Source organism: Mus caroli, unplaced genomic scaffold, assembly GCF_978045245.1.
Source record: "Mus caroli unplaced genomic scaffold, Mus_caroli_1 scaffold_6, whole genome shotgun sequence".
NCBI lineage: Eukaryota > Metazoa > Chordata > Mammalia > Rodentia > Muridae > Mus > Mus caroli.
The window spans coordinates 113,658,000-113,683,744 of NW_028227261.1; the positions used below are offsets into that span (position 1 = coordinate 113,658,000).

The 25,745-nt window shown below is 46.7% G+C and overlaps 1 protein-coding gene across 1 annotated transcript in view; it reads left to right on the forward strand.

Annotated features, from left to right (window-relative positions):
• The window catches only part of B4galt1 (beta-1,4-galactosyltransferase 1), a 47,408-nt gene that overhangs the window by 11,482 nt on the left and 10,181 nt on the right, over window positions 1-25,745 (forward strand). Inside the window, exon 2 of the mRNA XM_021160405.2 lies at window positions 17,225-17,460. Within this exon, the coding sequence (XP_021016064.2) occupies window positions 17,225-17,460 (236 nt within the window). The remainder of the gene's footprint in view (window positions 1-17,224; window positions 17,461-25,745) is intronic.

A 25,745-nucleotide genomic window follows, 5' to 3' on the forward strand; every position in this document is an offset into this window, starting at 1 on the left:
CTCCCATCCTCTTCTCTTCTCTCTCCTTCCCTCCCCCCTTTGTGTGTATGATTTCCCAAGTGAGACATGTTCCCTCCAGGCTGACAGTAATTCTCTCTAGGCTGTTCCTGCCCAGGTATTCTGAAAAGAAGTTTGTTGATTCTTTGTACTCCATAAGTAGAAATGGTTTATACAAATTAAGAATGACCTTTCCTCCTTCCTATATGTAAAGCCAACTGTGCAGAAGAGGATCACATGTTGGTTATCCAAGCCCGACTTTAAAATAATATTGATCTAAGCCTTTGTGAGTTGGTTGCTGGTAACACACCTGCATGCAGCTAGCCATAGATAGATTAGTCTGAATGCCTGGTCATTTAACCTAAGTGGACAAATTCCCATGTGACAGCTCAGGTGTACAGAATCTAATAACAGTGCCCAAATCAAAGAACACTGAAATTATATTGGATTAAAAATAAGTTTATGCAGTTGCCTAAAGTCCGCAGATATAAAGGGCTAGTATCTTCCTTGCACCTGCCTTTTATTTTCTTACTACCACCAGAGTATATCATAGGAGACTATGAATTCAGTAGCTGATGCGTGTCAGGACAGATCTTTTGGGGAGACTAATAAAACATGCCTAATTGCATAAATGGTAAAGTGATTTCTAATGACCCCAAGTTTATAGATCCAGGAGATGAGGCCACTCTCAAAAGGGACACTATTTATTTTTCTCTTCTAGCCTCTCCCTGTATCTTCCACTAAATTGGCAGTTCCCTTCTGACTTAATAGGGCACTCTGGGTTCATTGAATCAGAACAGAGTTGATTTTACCTATGTGAAATGGGATCACATCTTAGAGTGTTGACAAGAGGACTCAGTGACCTGAGGCATATAATCAAAACTGTTCCTTGGGCACAGGAAGTGTGCACTGAGTTCCTTAGGCTGGCACAGTAAAGTCACTTCTAAATAGAGAGATGTGAAACTGTGACCAAAGCTTAGGGAAGTGGAAATCACAGAGTTGTCATCTCCTGGCCAGTGTACAGACCTACTCCAGGCCATGAGAAGAAGGGCTTCACCTTGTGGAATCCACACTGGAGACATCCCCGGAATGTGTGCTTCCCCCATGTGTTAGGTGTGTCAGGTATCTGTGGCTGTCAACGCAGTCATCTCTAGGTGGACCCAGTTTGTCAGTATTCAGAGCACACCAGTTGAATGTTTTGGGAAGAAGCCAGAAGGGGGTGTTGGATGTCTTGTGGAGCGGTGAGAAGGTGTGTTGTTATAATTTAAAAATGGGTTGGAGAGATGGCTCAGCAGTCAGAGCACTTGCTCCTCTTGCAGAGGACCCTGGTTTGATTCCCATCCCCCACATGGTGGTTCAGAACCATCTGGAAACTACAGTTGCAGGAGATCAGATGCCCTCTTCTAACTTTTGGGGCACCAGGTATACACACATAGTGCACATGCGTACTTACAGGTAAAACATTCATACACATCAAATAAATCTTAGAAAATAAGGAAAAAATTAAAATGGAGAATTCTACAGAGAAACCCTATCTTCAAACAAACAAACAAACAAAAGAGGAGGATAAATATAGGTCCCATCAGTTAGGCTGTACATCTGGAATGTTGGTAGAATACCTAAGGCCTAGGCCTGGGATAGCCTTCTTTGTTGTACATGGGGGCTGGAGTTGAAATCCAGAATGCCCAGTTCAGAAGTCAGCTCTCTTGCCAGTGTATTGTAATCCCTAAGTCTTGGTTTATCGTGAGATAAAATGGAGGGTTTGCGTGAATGCTGATTGGAATATCTTCCTGCCTGACGTTGCCAGTGTAGCCATGGTTAGCTAAGAGGCTTCATTCTAAGATTCTGGGGTGCTTACTAGTGCCACCTTGTAAAGCGGGCAGAGTTCTCAATGGGCCTGGAGAACCAGATTGAATCTTAGCTGAAGAAACTCACAGCTGCCCTGCCCTCACATAGTGCTGCCATTTACAGATTCTCACCTGAGAGAAAGATTCTCTTCCTCTCTCCCTCCCTCTCTTCCTCCCTCTCTCTTAAACACACACACACACACTCCACTCCATGTAAATGTCTGACAGCGCTGGGCTGCCATCATAGCTACCCATGGTTGCTTTGGGCAGACACATCTGCTTAGACTCATGTGGCAAACCCGCTGCCTAAACAGGAAGGCAGAAGCTACAGATCAGATAAGTGGGTCGGTGTGAAAACCTACTCGGTAGGGAGCCATTCTGAATAGAGAGCCCTGGACTTCGACCACACCTGCGTCAAGCATGCATGATGTCATATATGCCGACCATTCCCTACATGCCAGGCGTGGGGAAAGTTCATTAACACCCACAGCGACTCATTTTCTTGCGTAAGTGTCCTGACTAGAGCCTCTGTTATAATTCTGAGTAGGTATGGTGGAAGATGCTATCCCTTTGTTCTTCCCGAGTGGGGAAAGACTCAGGTCTCCACAGTTAAAAACTGTGCTGGGAAGCCAGGTTGCCATGACACATACCTTTAATCCCAGCACTGAAGAGGCAGAGACAGACAGATAGCTGGGAGTCTTAAGAGTGAGACCCCGTCTCAAACAAACAAGCAACAAACAAAAACAAAGAATTGCTCTAGGGGGCTGGCAAGATGGCATAGCGGGTAAAGGTGTTTGCCACAAGTCTGACAACCTGATGACCCGAGTGTGGAAGGAGAGAACTGACCTTCTCGAGTTGTCCTCTGACCTCTACGTGTGTACTGTGGCACGTGTCGCGCGTGCGAGAGCGCACCCACCCACCCACCCACCCACACACCCTAAAATAAATGTTAAAAGGTAAAAAAAAGAATGGTGAATTCCCCACCATTCCCAGTCTGGTGCTTTTATCATTGAAAGGCTGAGGGTTTTGACAGTGCTTGTTAATCATGTGGCTTTGTTCGTTTTGTTTCTGTTTTTACTTTTTTGTTTTTCCTTTTTGGTCCATTCTATTGATGTAGTGCACTTTTCATGTCGAATGATTTTTGGCTATAAAAACCTCGTATGCCCAGGATAAATATTACTTGGTCATTGTATTTAGTGTGCTTATTTTTTGCTTGCTTGAGTTTGATAGTATGTTGTCTTAGCTTTTTTAATTATGAGAGATTTGCCTGTAGTTTTCTTTCCTTGTGACATCTGTCTGATTTTGTATGAGGATAATAATGCCTCAGAGGACGGGGCGGGGAATATCCCCACCTCTTGTGGTTTTGAAAGACTTGGTGTCAGTTCGTCCAACCCTTTTAGCATCTGGTAGACTTCTCTGGGGAAGCCACCTGGACCTGACTTTCTGTTTATATAGAAAGACTCACTCATCTTTTAATTTTATCTCTGCCATCTTTAGCTACACAGGCATTCTAGTTTGTCATCTTTCAACTGTGACTTCGGGTTATGTTCAGAATCGGGAAGGGCTCCATTACTCCTGAATTGGCTCCCCAACATTTTAGTGCTTGTCACTGGTGTTGGATGGAGGGCAGAATGGCTGCCAGTGTGCTGCGGTTTCGTTCTGTCATATCCATGGGGCCCTCGGAAGTACCAGACTCTGCCAGTCTACCCCGTTGGCCAGTGGATCAAAGTTCCGCTGTGAGGTTTTATATTTACGTCAATAGAACTGCCTTTCCCTATAAGGTGTGTCGTTCTAGGGAGCCTGGGAAGAAAGGAAAATTAGCACTGAATATCTCTAAGTGCCAGGCACTGTGGTGAAAGTCTGCGTATTTATAATTATCCCCACCCTTTAGGGGGAAATTAGAGATAGCTGCATTTATAATGGTTCTGATAGCTTAGTATTGCCTGGAATGCACAGTTGGCTGATTGCCCAGGTGGCCTATTAGGCTTTCTACAGTCTAAAGTTTGGTCCTGGGAGGAGGGTGAGAGTACACGTAAGTAGCATTGTAGGTCAGGAAACTGCATCAGGGTTCCAGAACTGATAAAAGGACTGACTGATTTAGCAGCACAACTTTCCATACGTATATGCCAGGATGCTAAGTTGCTGTTTTACCGGAAGAGCGGGAAGAGTAAAACTGTCAGCAAGTGCTTTGGAGTTCTGTGGCTGTGGCTGAGTGCACAACTTTGAGCCCAGCACTTGGGAGGTAGAGGCAGGTGGGGAATCTCTGTGAGTTTGAGGCCAGCCTGGTCTACAGAGCAAGTTCAAGCCTGTATAGTACAGGGATACACAGAGAAATCTGTCTCAAAAAAAAAAAAATCTGAAGATGCAAACAGCCCTACATAGAAAGTCAGAGTTTACTCAGGGACCAGAAGAATCAAAAGCCAGAATAGAGAAGTTCACTCGAGCCACTGTCTTAGAGATCATTGTGCAGGCCTGGAGTCTTCCTCCATCCCAGAGCCTTACACATGATAGGTAAGCATGTTACCACAGAGCCCCAGCTGGAGAAGATGTGTGTGTGTGTGTGTGTGTGTGTGAGAGAGAGGGGGGGGGGGGGAGAGAGAGAGAGACAGACAGACAGACAGACAGAGAGATGTGTGTGTACATGTGTTTTGAGACCAGGTCTCTGCTGTATGGTCTTGGCTGGTCTAGACTTCATGTTCCTTCTCAGTTTCCTTGTCCTGTCACCACCATGCCTAGCACCTTAGGAAGATTTATCTGTTGTGCCAATACTGCGGTAAAAAGAAAACCAGAAATCATGTATTATATTCAGCCTTTCCATTTGACACAATATCTCAGACTTCCTTTGTATTTTGACAGAACCTTGCTGAAGACTACAAGCCGGTTACTTTGTAGAAGTTTCCTCAGGTCTGCTGTTAGTTCATGACTATTCTTTTTGTATATTTTGCTTGGTCGAGGTCTCACTGTCTAGTCCAGGCTAGCCTTATACTTGTGTTCCTCCAGGGCTACTCCCTCAGCCTAGGTTTATGCAACTATTCCGAGATTCCTCCCACTTTTCTCCACTGGATTGTTTTTTGACATCTGTAGGTATTTATTTATCCCTGAATCAGTTACTGTGGTGGATGATTTCTTTTTATTTGTAACTTAAAAGATCCCCCCCCATCAATTCTCTCTTTTTCTCTACTCTTTGATTTACAGATCATTGCAGAATATGAATTCTTTTTTTAATTATTTTTAATTATAATATAATTACATCAATTATATTATAATTAAAGTATAATTTCAATGGAAGGGAGAAACCCTTCCCTTTCCTGCCTCCAGACTCACCCCATGTACCCCCCTGCTCTCTTTCAATTCATGGTCTTGTTTTTTCATTAACTGTCATTATATACATATGTATGTATGTGCACATATATCCCTAAACCTGACCAACATGCCAGACTGTTGATTCTTGGTTTTTACTTTATTCCGATGCTTGCCATCCCAGGTTTACCGTGGGATTTTCTCCCACTGGCTCACTGTTGCGTCCTTTTGATGTCGTCTGTCATTCTTGGAGCAACTTCTTTCTGGAAGGAGTGAGGTATTCCAGGAGACTGCTCTTTCCTTGACTCTGCCCTGGCACCAGCCATTTCAGTGAGCCTTAGTTCTGTTCAGGAGAGAATATATGTGGAAAACTAGAATTAGCTGCCAGGGATGGATTCACTTTGGTTTCTAGGGTCCATCTCTGTTACCATGTGTGAACTTAAACTGTTGATTCTGACTGCGCAGAGACACTCCATGGCGTCTACCTACTCTGGGTTTCCCTCCTGTCTTTTCCCTAATGGCGAATATGCAGACTGCTTCTCACACTGCTTGCCCAGATGTCACTGTGTGGAGCATCCTTGTACAAGACACTGGGGTTAGAGATGTGTGCTCCAGCCCCAGCTTTGTGTGGGGTCTGAGAATTTGAACTGAAGGCCTCATGCTTGTGCAGTCAATGTTTTATCCACCGAGCCATCTCCCCAGCTACCATGGGGTTTCTAGGGGGCCTTCTCTCTGGGGTTGACAGCTAAGGGCAGGTACACTTTATACAAATCCGGGCTAAGGGGAAAAGGAGGTAAACCTCTGCTTAGGATGGCACCAAATGAAGTAGAAATTCATTCTTGGATTTTCTCCACCAAGGTGAACACCAAGGTGACTAATCAGGCTATAGACATTCTTGACCTCCAGGCACAGACTCTTGATCCTAGAGTCTAGGGTCTCTGTTTTCAATGCCGGTGGAAACCTTTTTACCTTTGGACAGAAGTAAACTGTCCGTTTACTCCAGTTCTGTAATCTCCAAGACGTTTCCCTGCACTGTCTTGCTCCTACTGCCACCACTGAATTCAAGAGCCAAAACCAACAGTTACACCCAAGAAGAGTTTAGCTCAGTAAAATTAAGTAAGACCCAACTTTCTTGCTACCTCCCTCAGTTTACTCCCTGGAATCTGAGACTGACAAAGATTCAGAGACAGAGATGGGGCATAGCATGGGGACAGCAGAGGCAGACTGTTAGGATCGCCTCTCCTCCATGTTGCTATCTCATGACTATCAGATCCCCAAATGTTTATTAAAGGCAAGAAGGGCAGCTCTTCAGATCCAAGAGTGCTCCTGAGCTACTGTGTCCTAACGCCCTTCACACAGAGGAATCATGGTATTCCTCTGGCCTGGGCAGAAGTCTTTAGGGTCTGACTTGAGGTGGGTTCTGACCCTTCAAGTTACTATAACCTGGTCATAACTTTGTTCCTTTACTTAGATTTCTAAGTTTTAATGCATTTAATGACAGTTTCATGGATTGAATGGCCAAAGCTGAGGTCTTTCTGGTCATCCGATGGCCTGAATCAGACTTTGAGACTTGAAGATTGGGCTCATTCTCACAGGAAGGGATTGCATAGGGTGAAGAGCCTGGTTTGTAAGGTAGTGTGAACCTCGATGAAGAAAGGCAGTGCATCTCATTAGGTTAGTCTGTCCTTTGCCACAAACTCAAATTGTAAGTAAGCCTGTAGCCTGGAGAAAATTTAAATGTAAAATTTAAACTTATTTTGAGCAGTATCAGCAGCCTGGCAACAAAGGGCTTGCTGAGGCATAGAGAAATGAGTGGCTTTGCGATACGAAACCCTGTCTCAAAGCAAAATTAAATCCAATCAACCAGTCAGGCAAACAAAAACAACCCTAGCACTCATATCAAGATGCAGTTTCCTGGGGCTGGAGAGATGGCTCAGTGGCTCACATTAGCTGCTCCTCTTCTAGAGGACCTGAGTTCAATTCCCAGCAAACACATGGGGACTCATAACTGTGTATGATGCCAGTTCCAGGGCAATCCAGTGTCCCTTTTAGGGTTTCTGAGGGCACTAGATATACATGTGGTACACATACATGAAAATAAAACACTCATACACATACAATGAAAGAAACTTAAGATAAAAATCAAAGATGTGACTTTCTGGGCTCCTCAGAGTGTATAGGTGAGCAGACACACTTTGCAGCTGATTGTCCCTTCACTTGAGTGTGATAGATAGGTGGCTTTCTCTCTCAAGCATTTTGAAAGCCAACCACAGTGCTTGAAGGTTGGGGAGCTCTTCAATGATGTGCACAGCCATGTGTCACCGTGCGAGAAATGGCGGGTCCATGAACTTGGTGGCTCACTGTGGGCATGTGACAAGGCTGTTCCAAGTGGAGAGATGGACAGTGATGCAGCTTTCTGCTTGACCTTCTGGCCTTGCCTTGTCGAGATTGGTCTGACAGGTTCTTTTATTTTTTTTTTATTTTGATCAAATACTTTTTTTTTTTTGTCTCTAAGTGTAGAGTTCTTAAACCACAGATGTGTTCTGTTTCCTGTTGAAAATGGCTCCCCACCCCCTCCGGCTCCATCAGTGGATGCTGAGATGGCAGAACGAGCAGTGGCTGTGGAGCTTGTGTTCTCTGCATGTGCCCGAGATGCCATGCAGGGAAAGAGAACGGTTTCCATAGCCCAGTCCTATGGTTTGAACAGGAGGCGTTGGACACACCTAGAGTCCCAGCACTTAAAAGGGAGACTCGGGTTCAGTGCAGGGTCACCTCAGCATCACAGTGAGTTTGAATCTTGCCTGGGCTATCTGAGAATCTGTCTCAAAAATAAAACAAAAACTATATGGTCTGATTCTTGCTTTTTTTTTTTTTTTTTTTTTGCATTTTTGTGTGTCTTTGAGTGTGTGTTCCATGGCACTCTTGTGGACACCCTATGGAAGGTGGTTCTCCCCTCCCCCATTGGGCCTGCATCATTAGGCAACCAGAAACTTTACCTGTTGGGCCTTCTTGCCAGCCCTTATGTGAAATCTTTATATTGGAAGATTTTTTTCTTCGGAAGTGGAACTGAAAGCTGGGATCACTTTTCCTGGAGTATAATGGAAATGATTTTTGTTTTTTTTGTGTTTTTAAAAGATTTATTTGTTAATTATATGTAAGTGCACTGTAGCTGTCTTCAGACATTCCAGAAGAGAGCATCAAATCTCATTACAGATGGTTGTGAGCCACCATGTGGTTGCTGGGATTTGAACTCAGGACCTTTGGAAGAGCAGTCGGTGCTCTTAAGCGCTGAGCCATCTCTCTAGCCTCCTGAAATGATTTTTAGTTCAGCTTTAAAAACATGCTTCAAAGGTACAATAAAATGACACAAATGTACAATTTAAGAAGTAAATTTTGGCTGGGCTTGGTGGCGAATGCCTTTAATCCCAGCACTTGGGAGGCAGAGGCAGGTGGATTTCTCAGTTCGAGGCCAGCCTGGTCTACAAAGTGAGTTCCAGGACAGCCAAGGCTACACAGAGAAACCCTGTCTCAAAAAAAAAAAAAAAAAAAAAAAAAAGTAAATTTTGCTGGGTGTAGAGGTACACACTTTTAATCCCAGCGCCCCATAGAGGCAGGCAGATCTCTGGGAGCTCCAGGTCAGCCAGGACTGCAGAATGAGACCCTGTCTCTAAAAGGGGGCGAAAAAGATAAAGCATTTATAGTGTCTTTGAAATCTTTGTGAGTTTAAATCTTTTTAATTAAAAATGTAAAATGACATTCTATTTCTCTAGCGTGTGTGATGTGGGGAAACATGCCATGCTTGCACGTGGAAGTCACAACTCCAGGTCAACATCTCCAAGTTCAAATTCACTGAGTCATCTCACTAGTCCAGGTCTTAAAAAACAAACAACAAACTAGCATGTAGCACGTTTACTAACTTAGGTGACGTGTGCTTGTGTGTGTGTGTGGCACTAACACCGTGGAGGAATCAGTTCACTCCTTTCACCACGTGGGCCCTGGGGATCACGCGAAGGTGTTTAGGTATGGTCGTGAGCACCTCACCCTCTGTGCTGTCTGTTGCATTGGCCCTGAGTTAGATTTTAAAACTCAGGAAGAAATGCTTCGAGGGTTGGAGAGATGGCTCAGCGGTTAAGAGCACTGACTGCTCTTCCAGAGATCCTGAGTTCAATTTCCAGCAACCACATGGTGGCTGACAACCATCCCTAGTGAGATCTGATGCCCTCTTCTGGGGTGTCTGAAGACAGCTACAGTGTACTTAGATATAATAATAAATAAATCTGTGGGTCGTGTGAGTGGGCCTGGAGAGAGAAAAAACAAGAAAGGAAAAGAAATGCATTCACATGGGGATTGAGAGTCCATTCTGATGTTGTTCACCCCATGTGTATCAAGTCTTCACTTGGAGTTTAATGATGCAAGTTTACTGTGTTTGTCAGTAGCAGAGCAGCACGAACTGTGTGCAGGGCCAGTTGGGTAAGGATTTTGTTTCTGGTTTTGAGTGTTTTGTTTTGTTTGTTTGTTTTGGGGTTTTGGTGGTGGTGGTGGTTGGTTGGTTGGTTGGTGGTTGGTTGGTTTGTTGGTTGGTTGGTTAGTGTGTTTATGTCTTAGAAGAAGAGGGAGCTCACTGGCAAGTGGATACAAATCTGTGATGATCCCCTCCTCAAGGGGCACCAAAGGCCCAGCTGAGCTAGTCACTTGTCTGCAAAGCTTCCCTTGACTCTCTTCCCTGGCACTGGTGTTGATGTCCCCCCTCTGTGGTGCCAGTTCACTGTTCTCACATTCCCCACCATGCTCTGCTGTGCTGGTCTTCCTAATGCTTTGTCTTGTGCTTCTCAGCTGCCACACTGAGGGCAACCGGCCACTTCTTTGCCCGCCTTCTGTATGCCTGGTATCACTTGGTACATGGTCATTACTAAGGAGGTAAATGTTTGAGTGAATTTAGCATTGTGAATATTTTGAGTACATGGACGAAAATAAAGAACCAAGCTCCTGGGAAGGCCTCCTGGGTCATGTTAGAGGCATGAATAGGTTTGGTGACAACAGTTAATGAGTCAATACACAGACCTAGAGAGCTTGTCTTTCTCAAAGGACTGAAGGAAAGTTTTGGGGTGAGCTCTCTGTAGCAGTTAGCGCTCTAATTTCTAGTTTAAAGACCACCTGAGTGTTGCTTTGGGTTTTTGTTTTGTTTTGGTGGTTGTTTTTGAGATAGAACCTCAAATAGCACATGCTGGGGGCTTGACCTTCTAATCAAGTTGTACTTCCCAGGTGGTGAGATTATTGGCTTAAATCATTAGCCCTGGCTTAATAATGTCTTTCCCAAGACCAGCCATGCTGTTGCTAACTTCCGGTGTATTCTTGCCCTTTGGAATCGCAAAGGCACAGAGGGGAAAGATCCAGTACACACACACACACACACACACACACACACACACACACACTCACACACAAACACTCTCAGAGTTGGTGGAACAGTACCTCACTGGGGGAAGAGGTCATAAGAGGGCCTAGACCATGAGATCTGAGACCTGGCCCCAGAAGACAAAGACAGAATCACGGCTCTTAGGGTGATTGCCTCCTAACAATCCTGTATGCCTACTCCTATATGTTCCTCAAGTGGTGGAGTTTCTTGCTCAGAAGAAATTTAGGGACCTGACCCTTGAATATCAAGAAGGATATCTTTTAAGTAAAATTAAAAAAAAAAAATCAACCCACTGTCAAAATCCAGCATGGTTTCTTAGTATCTTAGGGGTAGAAGGAGACATTTGAACACATTGGGAAGCACTCAGTCGTGGAAGAAAGGAAGGCTCCGCTAGCAGCTTGTGTTCGCTTGAAAGACTTGGTTTCAGCATGTCTTGGTCTGGTGAACTGTTTTCACAACCGAACCTCGGGCTAAGGATAATTTCCTGAACCACTCACTGCCCCATCCGTCTGTCAGGAATCGGTGAACTGAATGTTCCAGTCTGGTTTACTGAGGCTAGAAAACTGAACCAGTGCCCAGCCAACATGGAAGTGAGGTTCAGCCTGTATTAGGGTTGACTTAGACTAGCCCTGCTTTTGTTGTTGTTGATAGGAAGATTAAAAGAAGATAAGGGCAGAGTTCACGGGTGAGTTCACCGATCTCACAGGTGGAGGTCCGTGAAGTCACACATCCAGGCTAAAGCAAGGGGGTATTAAAGAGCTTAGGCGAGGAGTGATAACGTGCCAGCCAGGAGCTGGGGTGGTGTACATACACAGTCGGAATCTGAGCCCCCCTGGGTGGGCACTCTTGGGTGGGTTGCCGGAAATGCGAAGGAGCGATGTTAGCCTGGAGCTTTCTCCAAGCGGGTGGGGCAGATGGGGTTTCTCAGTTTGTGCAGGAGCTGAGCAGGGCTTCCAGCCTAACAGTCAGTATTGTTGTTTTGTTTTTTTCAAGTCAGGGTTTCTCTGTGTAGCCCTGGCTGTCCTGGAACTCACTGTGTAGAACAGGCTGGCCTCGGACTCAGAGAGATCCACCTGCCTCTGCCTCACGAGTGCTGGGATTAAATGTGTGGCCACCGTGCCTGGCTTAGTTCTGCTTTCCATACATACATGGGCGTATGTGTGTTTGGCTTTGGTGTATCTTTCAAAGAAGCAGTGGAATTTACAGAGTTGAACTCACACATTGAAGTTATTGAGCAACTTACACAAGAGGCCATGACCTGAACTCCCAGCCGTGAGGTCCACGTGGCAGTGCTTGGGCCTGGGGAGCTGAGGACAGCTCCAATCTGTGCTTATGTAACCCTGCTTCCCAGCGTTCAGAGCCAAGAAAACACACAAGCCAGCCCAGCGGGGCTGAGAGCCTGCAGAAGCACACGCACGCACAGCGAGAGTGCCTTGGCCCAGCTGAGGAGTATCATCAAGTACTCAGGCCTTCGCTGCCTCTCTTCCCTCTTCCTGTGTTCATGGGCAGTTCTGAGAACTGGTAGCCAAGACCCCTGTTTGTGAATGGTATCAGTCCTTGCCTGCCTGGAGTCTTGGAACTTTCCTTTTTTTTTTTTCTCATCCTTTTTTTTTTTTTTTTTTTTTGGTTTTTTGAGACAGGGTTTTTTTGTGTAGCCCCGGCTGTCCTGGAACTCACTTTGTAGACCAGGCTGGCCTCGAACTCAGAAATCCGCCTGCCTCTGCCTCCCAAGTGCTGGGATTAAAGGCGTGCGCCACCATGCCCTGCTTTCTCATCCTATTTTTAATGACAGTTCTTAAATGCTTCAACCTTCTTTGTAACCCACCACCCACCAGAGGTTGTGGAAAAGAAAGGATCCGGGAAGTGGACCTGTTTAGAAAGGTTCTTTGGAGCAACTCCCGTCTGTGTTGTCTAGAGATCAGCAGTTGAGTTCACAGGTTAGCAGGCAGCGGCAGCTCGATCCTCTCGCAAAAACTTCATAGATAAACCAGCAGTCCAGTTTGGTAGAGCTGGGTTAGCAACTGCGGTGACACAACCTAGCAGAGACAGCGGGTCTCAGCCTCAGCTTGAGTCAGCAGGAGGGACCAACAGGAACACCAGGAGAAGTTCTTAGCTGTGCCTCTCTCAGAGAAGCGGAGACGCGAGACCCACAAGCATTGCACAGCTAGCTGTACCAGCAAGCCAAGCTCTGTCTCCGACACTCAGTGAAGTCCTATCTATACCCTCCACACATCACGTGTGTTCTCTGTGCCTTGCCTCAGCATGTGCATCCAATCAGCCCAAGTCCTTGGAAGCAGCAACAAACTGCTGTACACTGCCAGAAGTTTTTTGGTGCGTTTCTCTCTGTGGTATCCCAAAGAATCTTTCATCACGTGCCCTTTCACAGGCTTGCTTTAGCAGAACGTCCTCTCCTGTGTCTGCTTCAGCGGAAACATTCCTTCACGTGTTTGCCCCAGCAAAACACCATCCAACCGACTTTCTAAGGAACCCTTAAGTGTCCACCTCAGAGTCTAGTTCCTTGGATTTTTCTCACTGCGGTATAGCTGGGTGTGTAGTGGAGGCTAGCCCCTACAGTATGGCAGCGGGTCTGCGGCTTCCTGGCCGACACTGGAGCCAAGGAGGCATTCGCCTATGGGCCTGCTGCTGCTGTGCCCTCTTCACTGGAGAAGCGTGGGCTGCAGAATTTCTGGAATGTGGGGGTGTCAGAGAGGTGGGGGTGGGAAAGAATTGCCCCAGGGGAAAGGGTGTGGGGTGAGGTACTCGCCATGTATTGGGGGCATGATGAGGTGAGAGAGTGGTGCAGAGGGGGAGCAGGGGCGTGAGAAAGGGTGATCAATGGCCAAGCTCTGTGGAGCCATTGGAAGAGCACCATCCTTGGGCAACTGGCGACCAGGGTTTTTTCCTTTTAGATTTACTACATATCCATAGAAGGAGCTTCCGTGGGGGTGAGAACATTCGTGTCTTGGCTCTTCTCCAGTTCCCTCAACTCACCCTTCTTTAGCTGGCATACAAATTGGCACTCAGTTGATACCCAGAAAACACTGACACGAACGCTCTTGACTTATCAATTACAAGGAGCATTTGAATGAAGCAAATGTTTCAGAATAAAGGCTGGTTCTGCTCTTGGTAGGGTCCCAGGGACTTGGTCAGCATTATTGATACCGTGTGTGTGTGTGTGTGTGTGTGTGTGTGTGCGCGCGCGTGTGTGTGTGTGTGTGTGTGTGTGTGGTGAGTGTGTGTCCAGGAATGCATGTCAAATGCATGCATTCATGTGACAGAGGCAGACAGAAACACACAGAGAGAGAGTATTGGAGTTGAGTAGGAAGAGGTGGGAGTGGAAGCTAGGACTGCCCGTGTCTTCTTCCTGGCTGGCTAGACAGCAGTGCTGTTGCCAAGGGATCGCTGGAGGACAAATAAGTTAGACAGTCAGTGCCGAAGGGCGTCCTGAATAGTTGTTACTTGGGGTAGGTTAATTCAGGTGTCTGTGGCACTAGGTAGCTAGCAGGAAGGTAGGGAATGGAGACAGGATTTGGAGAGTGGTGGTTCACCTGGGTGAAAGGGACGATGATTGTTACCAAGGAAAGAGGCTGAGAAAGCATAGGTGACAAGTAGGAGGGGATATGAGTGGGCATGGTGCTGCATAGTTCAGGTTTATTTCTTGCCCTTATACCCATCTAGGACATTCATTTCTTCCTTTCTGCTTGGTCATTCATGCCATCTTGGGAGCAAGAAAGATGGGAATTAGGATTTTCAGAAGATTCTAGTTTGGGATCTGTTCTTCCTGGTTTTAACCAGTACTCTGAGCCTGTCAGGTCTAGACTTCATCTGGTCCAATATATGTAGCTTATGAATGGAGTAGATGGAAGTTGTTCAAGGATCATCTAGTGAGTCACTGCTGCGGCTGCACTAGGGTGCAGGCTCCTCTCTCCTATTCGGGACTCTTTACCCCAGCATCTTTCTGCAAGGGCAGCACAGGACACTTTTCGCCCTGCAGGTGTATACTTGTGGAGGCTTGGCAGACCACATGTGAACCCCTGTTGTCTGGGTTGGTTTCAGAAAGTAAAAACATCTGGTAGGAAGGCAACGCGGATGCCTCTCAGGGTCTTGTAAGTAGGGTTTATGTTTTACACCTCTACAGATGGCGTGGGGCCTCCAACTCAAAAGGGCTGTGCCTTGAATCCAGACTGTGACACTGGCCCAAACAGTCTTAGTCCAACTCAACTGTTCTTGAAGAAAGAAGAATCCAGTGGTGGATCATGAGCCCTACTGTACCTTGGCATCCCCCAAAGGTCTTGTCTTAGGGTTGGGGAATCGAGCCCCTAAGCCTAGTAGATCTCATGGACAAGAGTGGGGATCTCTAAGGGACCTTCATTGTTTGAAAGTTTCGAGGCTTGTGAAAACGAACCACCAAGTTCTCTATTGCCCAGTTCATCAGTTAGAGTTATTTGGGGTCTGGAGAGACAACCCCATCAATAAAGTGCCTCCCTTACAAATACAAGGACTTGACTGCAGATCCCTAGCTCCTAGGCTTGGCAGCATACATCTGTAGCTCCAGTGCTGGGGCAGAGAGTAGAAACAGAGACAAGCAGATCCCTAGAGCTCAGCCTGGCTAAGTCCTTGAGCTCCAGGTTCAGTGAGAAACCTCGTCTCAGAAATTACAGTGGAAAGCAGTCAAGAGGAAAAAAAAAAAAAAAACAGTGTTAACCTCTGGGTTCAGACCCACACCGTACACACACATAGGAACACACACATACACAGTACATGGACACATTAAATCCACTAGCTCTTGAGCTTTTTGTTAATGTCTCTCCCAAGAGCAGCTGAGTTGGACTGAGACTGGGCCAGTGTCCTCAGGAGATCCTCTTGATAGGGTTGAGATCTGCTGTACCAGGTGACCACTAACACTGTCCTCAGAGTCCCTGGTCACCTTAGGGCATCTTGGGAGGTAAGAGCTGAAACAGTAGCAGTATTATTAAGAAGTAGTTCTGCAAGACTCCTGACCTTCAAAAGGGAGATCACAACCTGGATTCAGGACACAGCCCTTTTGAGTTAGAGGCTGTGTCCTTCCTTGCCTAAGCTCTGTGTTTCTCCAGAAAGTCAAAGGATGAAGGCCTGCCTGTCAACACAAAAGTTAGTTGGTTCAAGGAAGTGGGAACGGCTAAGGAAGTAGGCAACCAAACCAGGGAAGACGGCTTGAGCGGTGGGCCTGTTCAAGGCCCTTGGCCTCCTTTTGTGCCAGGTCACAGAGCTTTCACCACAAAGGAGATATGATCAGAACTGTGTCTCAGAAGAGAATGAACTAATGGGAACAGGTCCTGTGGTGAAGGAGCAGGGAGATAAGATTGAGGAGAATCCCCGGAACGGGAGAGAAGGTGGCAGCTGTCAAGAAATGCTTACCAGACAGGGGACAGGCTCATGGCTTCCTTTGCAAGAGGTAGATTTTAGGAAGGCAGCTGCTCCCTGGGCATGTGAGGAGCTGCTCCTCCTCCTCTTCCTCCTCCTCCTCTTCTTCCTCTTCCTTTTTAATAAAAAGGACAGATTGGAACCTGCAGAGGGGTGGGCAGAAGTGAGCGTTTGTCCTTCGTGTATTTCAGATGACTGATCTGTCCCACCTTCTGTGGCTTCCTCCCTGTGTTCTAGTGCCTGGTTTGTTTGACATGTGAAGCTGGCCACCGCAGAATAACAGTTCCCCAAATGACATCATCAGTTCAGTGATGATGTAGTTAGGCAGTGGTGAGGTAGAGAACTTTGAGGGGCTTCTTGGCTGCACAGATTTTTCAGTGCCCTTGTGTGAGTTCCAGAAGCAGGATTTAATCTGCGCGGCTTCCATCCTGACTTGTCCTGAGCGTAGTGTTTCTACAGAGCATCTTGCTGGGGCTCCTGTCTGTGGAACCTATATTGAAGATGTCCAGGGAGCATAGAGTATTGTGAGCCTGGGCTTGCAATCTTGGGTCTCTGCCTGGACCACTTTGTGCATTCCACAGGCTCTTTTCTTCCCTCTGTCCCTGACCATGTCAGAATCTGCTGTCCCGTAGTCTTTTGAGCCAACCACTTTCTTACTGACCCATTTCTCTGACTTCTTCTTTCTGGACAGGAACTCTGGAGCCATCCTAGCCTCAATTCATACTGATATTTTAGCTTTTTTTTTTTTTTTCCTTTCGATCTTTCTAGCTTGTTCTTTTTGTGTCCCCTCCTTTTCCTCTGGGATCTTATGATCTCCAGCCTTCTCCTTTGAGTCCCTTTTATTCCCCCCCTCCCCCGCTGTCTTCATTTTGAATCTGGTTTCTTCTACAGTGATTCGCCCACACCACACCTGCTCCTTCCCTTTCCCCAGTTAGATCAGGTTTAGAAAGAGCCGTGGTAGTCGTATGTCTAAAACCACACTGATGGCAGGTGGCAGAGCTCGGGATTTCTGAGAAAGTCTTTTCTCATCTGTGTTCACCAGTCTGTACCGCAGTACCCCGGGTCTGGGAGTTCCTGGAACAAGGTTTCCTGAGGTGACTGATCACACTAGGGCTGGGCATGAATGCCTTTTCTATATCACCCTGTCTCACCCTTCTTCCAGGAGGAACTGTCCCCTCTGTAGCTGTGGTCTGGTCAGCTAATGCAGTCTGCGGCAGAGAGGGCCCTGTGGCTGGCTAACTTCTTCCTTCCCCCTCTCTAGTTGGCCCCATGCTGATTGACTTTAATATTGCTGTGGATCTGGAGCTTTTGGCAAAGAAGAACCCAGAGATAAAGACGGGCGGCCGTTACTCCCCCAAGGACTGTATCTCTCCTCACAAGGTGGCCATCATCATCCCATTCCGCAACCGGCAGGAGCATCTCAAATACTGGCTGTATTATTTGCACCCCGTCCTTCAGCGCCAGCAGCTCGACTATGGCATCTACGTCATCAATCAGGTGAGGTTTGGGAAGTGGGACAAGGGAGGTAGAACACAGACACACAAGTGTGTGCTCAGTGATCGCTGAGGGAAGGGCGTGATCTCGGTTTACAAGGATGTGTCAACTCTGTCACTGCTGCTGTCCTTCTTTAAACAGTGCAGCGAGCTAAGTGCCAAGCGGTAAGCTCTCTTGTTGATATAGCTCTGTTAGCCAAGAGAAATAGATACGGTGTGCTTGGCTTTTTAGAAGTAAACTTCCAGCAAAAATAAAAGAAAAAGATATCTCCAATGATTGCAAAGTAAAAACACTGATTATTTACCCATTTTTAGACTACTCTAGCTTTCTTCCTCCTCCTCTTCCTCCTCTGCTGCTACTACTACTAATAATAATAGTAATTCCAAAACGATCCATTTTTGTTTCAGATTTTTTTGGGCAACTTTGAAATTTATCCAGCTGGGTGGTCAGTATCATTCTTCAGGGACCATCCATAAGAGACCATATATGTATGTCTCTACAGCCAGCCATGGGTGAAAAGTCTGGGGGAGTCCTATTCTAGAGCCTCAGAGAGTGATATGGACTAGGCTGAGTTTCCTGCTGTACCTCAGTTTGTGTGTGTCAGGCTCTCATCTGCTTAGGATACAAGCTGAAAACTTCACCAGCCTCTATCACCACAACCCAGATTCAAATAGATCTAAACCGTTTTAAAGCTTCTTTTGAGGCAGGGTCTCACTATGTAGCCCTGGCTGTCCTGGAGCTCACTTTGTAGACTAGGCTGGCTCAGTCTCACCGAGCTCTGCACCTGCCTCTGCCTCCTGAGTGCTGGGATTAAAGGTGTGCACCTCTGCCACCTGGCTCACATGCTATTTTAAATTGTAAACAAACTGCTTTGTAGCAAAGTCTTCACCTTCCTAGTGTGGGCTGGAAGCTTCAAGGTGGCAGCATCTTACACTTCTTTAAGCATCCCTGTAGCAACTGAGGCAGCCCTCAGATATCCTAGCTTCCCTAATGTAACATAAAGCCCCCTGACTTTGATGGAAGCAAAAAAAAAAAAAAAAGGCTCAAAATGTATGTTGAAGTAAAGGGGCAGTCTTTCCAAAAACACATTTTAATGAAACTTGGCACCTAGGCAGGTAAGTCAGACTCATCAACACACCTAGATTACAGAATATACATGAATTTCAGTATTGGGGGTAAACTTGAAAAACCAAAGTAATATTCATGGGGAAAACAGTTGTGCTCATTAAGCATACTGAAGAAAAGTAATGTTTTTCATTTTTACTTAATTTCTTTAATATTTTTAAGTTCTTGGTGCACGCCTTTAATCCCAGGACTCTGGAGGCAGAGGCAAGTGCAGAGAATTTGAGGCCAGCCTGGTCTACAGATCGAGTTCTAGGACAGCCAGGGCTACACAGAGAAACCCTGTCTCAAAAAACAAACAAAATGGTGTGATTGGATGGATGGTGACTGTCTAATGCTTTTGAAGCTCAGAGGAAGGAGAGAAGGCTGTGCCCCGATATATCTAGTACAGGAGTTTCTAAATACGTGAGGAAGGCAGATCTTATTGTTCTAGAATCTTCCATATACTGACACCCTGTGACCTCCGGAAGCGTTTCCTTAGCTAGTCTAGACAGCTATTTTCCAAGAATCATCTCCAGTGATGAGTGTCCTGTGAGTCACGTTTTTGGAGAAAACAACCCTAAATTACCCGCCGTCTGCTTCCGCCTTACCTTCCCTGGGATAGTAGGAACTCCCCGTTCTCTTTCTCCCCGACTTGTACCTTAGTATCAAAAAAGGACTCTTTTTTAGGAGCTGGGGGTGTCCCTCAGTGGCAGAATGCTTGCCTAGCATCCACGTGTCCTTAGCTTTGAGTGTCAGCCTTGAAGCAAAGAGGAGAAACAGTGTACTACCCTGTCACTGTTCTCTAGAGCTTGCCTAGACTCCAGAGGGCAGGGATAAAAAAAATTCTGCTCTGAGTCAGGGGACAAGTAGAGAGAAGAACTGGTCACGTGAATAACGCTGGGTTGCAACTAAGCCCCACGTAAGATTCCTAAGTTCAATAATGTCCTCCCACTGGGCCACAACAGCTCTTCTTGAGGCCATGTATCCTCTTCCTGGCATGTTTCTCAAAGCCTGGTATCCAGGGCTGTGAGTGAGCCCCATAACCTGGAGAGCCACTTCAGAAGACAGGCTCTCAGAAGACTCAGGGGTCATGCCTCATAAACTCTTTTAGGAGGAAGGTTGTGTCCTAAGTCCACTGTGTTTCTATGGTTTATACTGTTAACCTTGTTCAGTGTAGGCCCCTCCAGCCACTATGAAACTTAAAGCTCAGCATGAGTGTTCTGGAGGGGAGTGTGGGAGGTGCTCCCCCATTGTTGCAGAGAGGGGCAAGGGTGTCCTTTGGGGTTCTGTCTCTCCTCTTGCCATAGTATGGGGGTCTTGCTAGAGTCCCAGCATATCCTACTTGGTGTCATGGGTCCTACTCTGACACTTAAGTATCTGGCTAAATCCAGCACTGGGGTGGACCTTGGTATGGAAATGAACGTCAGGGTGTCATATAACAAACAGGGAGTGTGTTCTGTCACTCATACTTCAGTCAGGAAAGCACAAAGCCAGGTAACAGGAAGGCTGCCACCTGGTAGCATCAGCCTTAAATGAAAAAGACAAAGGAAGGAAGAAAAGCAGAGGTAAGGAGCTTTAGAAAGTATCCATCATAAAAATCACAGTCGGTCATAGCCACCGCAGTGCTTTGCCCCCGAGTCAGCAGCTGAGAGGCAACTTTCCCAGTGTCACATACAGTACACTTACACCTTTGTGTCCTCATCCTTTTGACTCTGTCCATGTCACGTCTTTACCTTAAAGCCTTCAACAACTTCCCCCTGCCATAGGCAAGGACCTGAGTGATCTGAAACCTTAGCGTGGGATGCCACCTGGGGAATAGTCCTGACCTACTTCCAGCCACCTTCTCCTTGTCACCCTTCATACAGCTTGCTACAGGCAAGTAGCCTGTCATTCTCACACAGACACTTGTCGCCTCCCCTTTGTACCTCTGCTTACTCTGTGCATAGGCCTTCTCCGGTGGCTTTTTCTGGATATGATTTAAGCCTTGACCTCACAAGCTCTGTGAAGCCCCTGAAGTAGAGGTGACCTCTCCTCCTTTTCTTGGTACAAGAGACAATTGGCATTTTTGTGTCTCATTTTGGCCCTTGATCCTTCGTTCCTGGCCAGACTCACTCCCACATGTCTGACCATGGATCTCCTCTGACTCTGAAGGGTTTGGAACATGGGGTATCTTTCCTTGAGTCCTGCTCATTTATTGATACCCATACTCAGGACCCCCCGTGCCCCCTGTTCTCTAGTTGGGTCCATTCCTGCAAAGTCTCCTCTCCTAGCTTGGCCATATTATGACCCTTGTAAAACTGGCACAGTCTCTCCCCAGGGCCCTTCACCTGACATTCCTGTGCGTTGCTGACTAGGGTATAGGCTGCCTGTGATAAAACCTTAGGGTAGCCTTCCTTTTTGGGAAAGATATAATATGCTTTAGCCCCATGTTGGCTCATAATCATAAAAACTCTTTTGAGTCAAGACATGATAGGTGATTCAACCCTCTAATTGTAGTCCAAAAAGAGGAAGATTGCAAGTTGGAGACTAGCCTCACTACATAGTGTGCTCGGGGCTAGCCTGGGCTAGCAAGCCCCAAACCCAAAGCACAGTCTCTTGTGTTCCTTTGTATTTTGACTTGCATAGACCTCTAGTGAGGGCTGCTCTGAAGGCTGCATAGGCAATCAGATCATGGCCACTGGCGGACTGGGATTAGGCAGAGAGAGGTGATGATAGAATGTCCTGATCGCCATGATGTATACTTGGCGTACCATGAGGCTTGTTAGCTCATGTGAGAGAGGCAGCAGCTTGTTAGTAATAGCTGCCAAGCCCCTAGGAGCCTTTGTGACTCGTGATACCTCCAGGCAGATCTGGCTGGACAGGCTTTGGGAAAGAGAGAGTGCCAGCCTGTACTAGGAGGTTAGATGGTGCTTTGTTTGGCTGTGACTTTGTTCTATTTTTGTTTTGAAGATACTTTTTAAAAAACGTGTGTGTGTGTGTATGTGTGTGTACACTTGTGTATACATGAATGTAGGTGCCAGTAGAGGCCAGAAGAAGGCATCCACTGGAACTTGAGTTATGATGGGCAGTTGTTGGCCTCCTAATGTGAGTACTGGGAACCCAACTCAGAGAGATGCTCTACAAATGCAACATGCGTTCCCCACCACTGAGCCCTCTCCAGCCCCTCCTCCGAGGATCATTTTAGGCTCTAAGATGGCAGTTCCTCCAGGAGGTCAGGATCAGTTATGGCAAAGCAGAGCCGTGAAGGTGGCTGCTTCTTGGCCCTTAGGACTTGACTTCTGTCTTGATTATCTTTATGTCACCTGTCTTCTGTTTCCTCTTCCAGCTGTCAGTGGATGTGTAGGGGGATGGAACTTTAGGAGGAGAGGGCTCAGCAGTTGACCTTCCCTTGCCTTGGGGCATGGCTGATATGGGGGTGGAGTGGGAGTGGTGGAAGTGTCTGCCAGTCCAGGCTGAGTGCCAGCCTCTGCCCTGCTGTCTCCCTGGCTGACCACATCTGTGGTTTCTCCTGAGAAGTGTCACAGCACTTACTGGTACTCAAGCGCTAATGAATAACCTCCAGACATTTACACAAAAAAGGGAGTGACAGTGTATTTGGACTTGGCTTTATTGTAAGGGTGGTCCAGTGAGTCCTGCCGCAGCCTGAGGCTTGCCCGTCCCTTTGCCCATCTCTTCTGCGTGTGCCTTCTTTTCCCTTCTAGTGGGGACTTTTGCCTCTACTTGTCAGTCCTGTTTGTAGCAAAGCAAGCTGAAGGAGGAGCTCCTATTCGTGAGCGGCTTCTTACTTTTCACCTACCTTCTCTTCTATCCTCTCTGCCTCCTCTAAAGAAAGAAAAGTCGACTTACCTACCGCTGCTATCCTAACTACTGCCGTCACCTCCGCTGCCACCGCTGCTGCCACTGCCACTCTGGTAATGTCCTCACATCTGACACAGTGCCAGGCCTCTCTGGCAGGGGGAAGCTGTGAATAAGCCCCTGTGACTATCTTCCAGCTGTGGTGCCTCCCAGGCGAGCACAGGGCTGCTCTGGGCTTGCTGGGAAAACATCGAGATCAGTGGAAGCCAGCTCATGACGCAGCGCCCGAGAGACTTCGCCGGCTTTAGATTAAACCCCGGTAGAGCTCACACTTATAGTGTATGTATATAAATGTTTATATCTTGTCTTTCTCCTCAGGTCATACATATCATTAGCATCTTCCCATGCTGTTTCATAGTCTCCATATCCATAACGTCAATGCTTTCATCGTAATTGGTCACTGAGTTCTACCACAATTAATCCTTTTCTTTATTAGAAGCCTAAATAAACAGTAGCAAACATCCTCAAGGCTCAGGTTTGCTGTGTTGGCTTCTTCTGCATTCAAGGTGGTTTCCTCAGGCTAGATTTTCACACATAGGATTGTTATGTTAAGAAATACGTTGCACATTTTTATAATTAACCGGTACGTAGACAAATTGCTTTTTGAAAGAGAAGTCTCTGTTTTTAGCTTGTGTCTTACACGCTGTTTTCCCAGCCTGTGTTCTCAGAAGTAAATGTGCTCACCCTGTGACTACTGTAGCTAACAGAATTGCCTCCCAAGAGTATGGGCCCTGTGTCTTTTACTTAGTGGCGAAAAACTTAAAAGTCCCAGATTCAAGTTCTGTTGGGGACTGTGTCTAAGCCCAAAGCCACCAACTTATTATGCATAAAAACTAGAACCCAGCTGCTGGGAACTGAAAGAGGAGTGGGTATTAACCCGCCACGGATTCTGCATAATCCCAGCTTCTGACCTCAGCTCTGAGCGCTCCTAGCTTGTCTCACAACTCATTCAGCCAAGGTCTTAGCATCTTAGGAGGCACAGAAAGATGCTTGGGGCATGGTCAGCAACTGCAATTGGCTACAGACCTGCCCCTGGATTTGAAGGTACTGTGAGTAGGAGTGGCTTTTTGATGAGGGCACAGAGGGCACAACAACCTAATCTCTCCCATCACAGATATTCTGATTCATAGAGAATCCTGGGAGCAACTTTGTTGTTGAGCTGCCTATTGCTGGTGTGTCCTCAGGCCATCTGGGTCTCAGGATCTGTCTGCTGATGACACGTGTAGGCCTGCATCCCTGGAGGACAGAATGGTTGGACAGAGGCTGTTGAGACTTGGACAGGGTGAAACAAGACTTTCTTTAGCTGTTCCTCTGGCCTTGGTTGCAATCAAAGGAAGTCACTTTTGTCCTCCTTAGCATCTCAGACTCAGGGTTTCCCTGGAGACTAGATGAGACTCTGGGACCTGTTCTGTCCCCCTCACCCAAAAGGCTCTCACAAGGACACATGCTTAGGGCCAGGTGGGCATGAGGAACTCTGGCTTGAATTCTTCCTTTAAGGAGGAATTAAAATTTTACCCACCATTACTTCCTAGGCTTGCCTGTTTTATATGACCTGTTTTATACAACCATTTTCTAATTGAGCTGGTCTCCCTGTCTTTTCCTAGACTGAGAGACAAATCCCTCTAGACATGCAAAACAGTGTAAGACTCCCTTTGGCCTAGAGGGCCCACCTCTACAGCTGTGTGGAATTCTTGTTTCCAAAGTGTTTCTTTTTCCTCAGCGTTTTACAGATCTCTTCCCACATGACGCCTCCTCCCCAGCCCAGTGTCTCTTCTCTCATCTGCATTCTCAGTCATTTAGAGGTTTTAGCAATTGGGGGCTTTTCTTCTTTCTGCCTGTTTTTCCCCTCAAATGAGGAAAGGCTAACTCTAAATCTTGTCTGCCAGTGTGCGATGTGAGAAGGCCACTTTTAAAACCTGGATCATGCTGGCCAAGGCGGTACGTGCCTTCACTCCCGATAGTCAGTCTCTGATTTTTGAGGCCAGCCTAGTGTACTCAGTGAGATCTTGTCTCAATACCAAAGCAGACAGAACCCCAAACTGACCCAAACCAAAGTAAAAAAACAACAAAAAAGCTGAGTCGTATTTTTACGGAGGAACGTGCCTCAGTGTGAAGCGTCTCCTCCCCAGACTTTGCACTGGGCATTCCCACCCTCCACCTTGCTCTCGAAAGGTCTCACACTTTCTTCTGCAGCTGGAGGCTTAATCATGTGAGTCACAGGCTAATTCCCTTAAGCCTAATCCTGTTTAGAAATGCCCAGTCTGTCAGAGCAGCAGGAATTGAGGGGGACTCTTGAAGCTGGTAAGAAAGGCCATAAGCAAATGCTAAAGAAGGTGGAGTCGCCAGGAGTGTCAGGAAACATGGCCACAGGACTCAAGCACGTTGATAGTCTGATAGCCCCAGATGGGTGAAAAGTCTGTTTCAATAATCATGGTAGTAGCTGAATTGTTACTAGGTAGGCCTTTTGTGCACTATTGTGACAAAGCAGGACACTGAGGCCAGAAGTATAGTCATCCATTCACGTATCTAGTAAGTGGAGAACCTGGGATGAAAGTATCTGTCTTGTCTCAGTTGTGTATTTGGCTTGGTCTAGCACTAGGTGCTTGATTAAATTTGCATTTAATTGAGTGAAGCAGTAGATCGTGATGGTGGGAAGGAGTCGTGGGAGGAGGGTGACTTCTGTCTCTAAGGAGGTTGAGTACATCTTAGAAAAAGATAATTGGCTTTGCATGCTGTCTTTCTGGCCAAGAAAGGAAAGCATTTCACCCAAAGAAACCCAGAAAATACTTTCGCTTTCTGCAGTCTCAAGGAGAGAAGAGGAAGGTACATTTTGCCTGTCTTCCCATTTCAGGTTCCTGCAGGGCCTCAGCACATCCGGGAGCTGGTACCATGTACTTTCCTCCTTCCTGGTTCGTGTAGATGGCACTACTTAGAGAAGAGGCCTAGGAGGGAGCATGTTGTTCAGGTTTCTTGGGAAATTGTCTGACTAGTTCTGAATGTGGTCCAGACAGCCAGAGTGCTCTCTGAATTGAAGGAACTGTGTACTTATTCCGTTTATGGGCTGTGCCCCCACCCTCCCCAAGTGCATGTTCATGGTTCCAAATTTCAAGCTCCTGGAAAGTGAACACTGCATAATCTTGAGCAATGCTTAGATCAAACAGGCATTGCCAGCAGGTCCTGTGTAGTACAGAGAGTGCCACCAGGAACCCTCCCTCCCACCCACCCCCACCCCACCCCAGATCTTGGGAGTATGCTAAGAGAAAGGGCATGCCCTTTGGATATCCCTTAGGGGTTAGAGTCTTTCATTTATTAGAAAACTGGTCATTGGG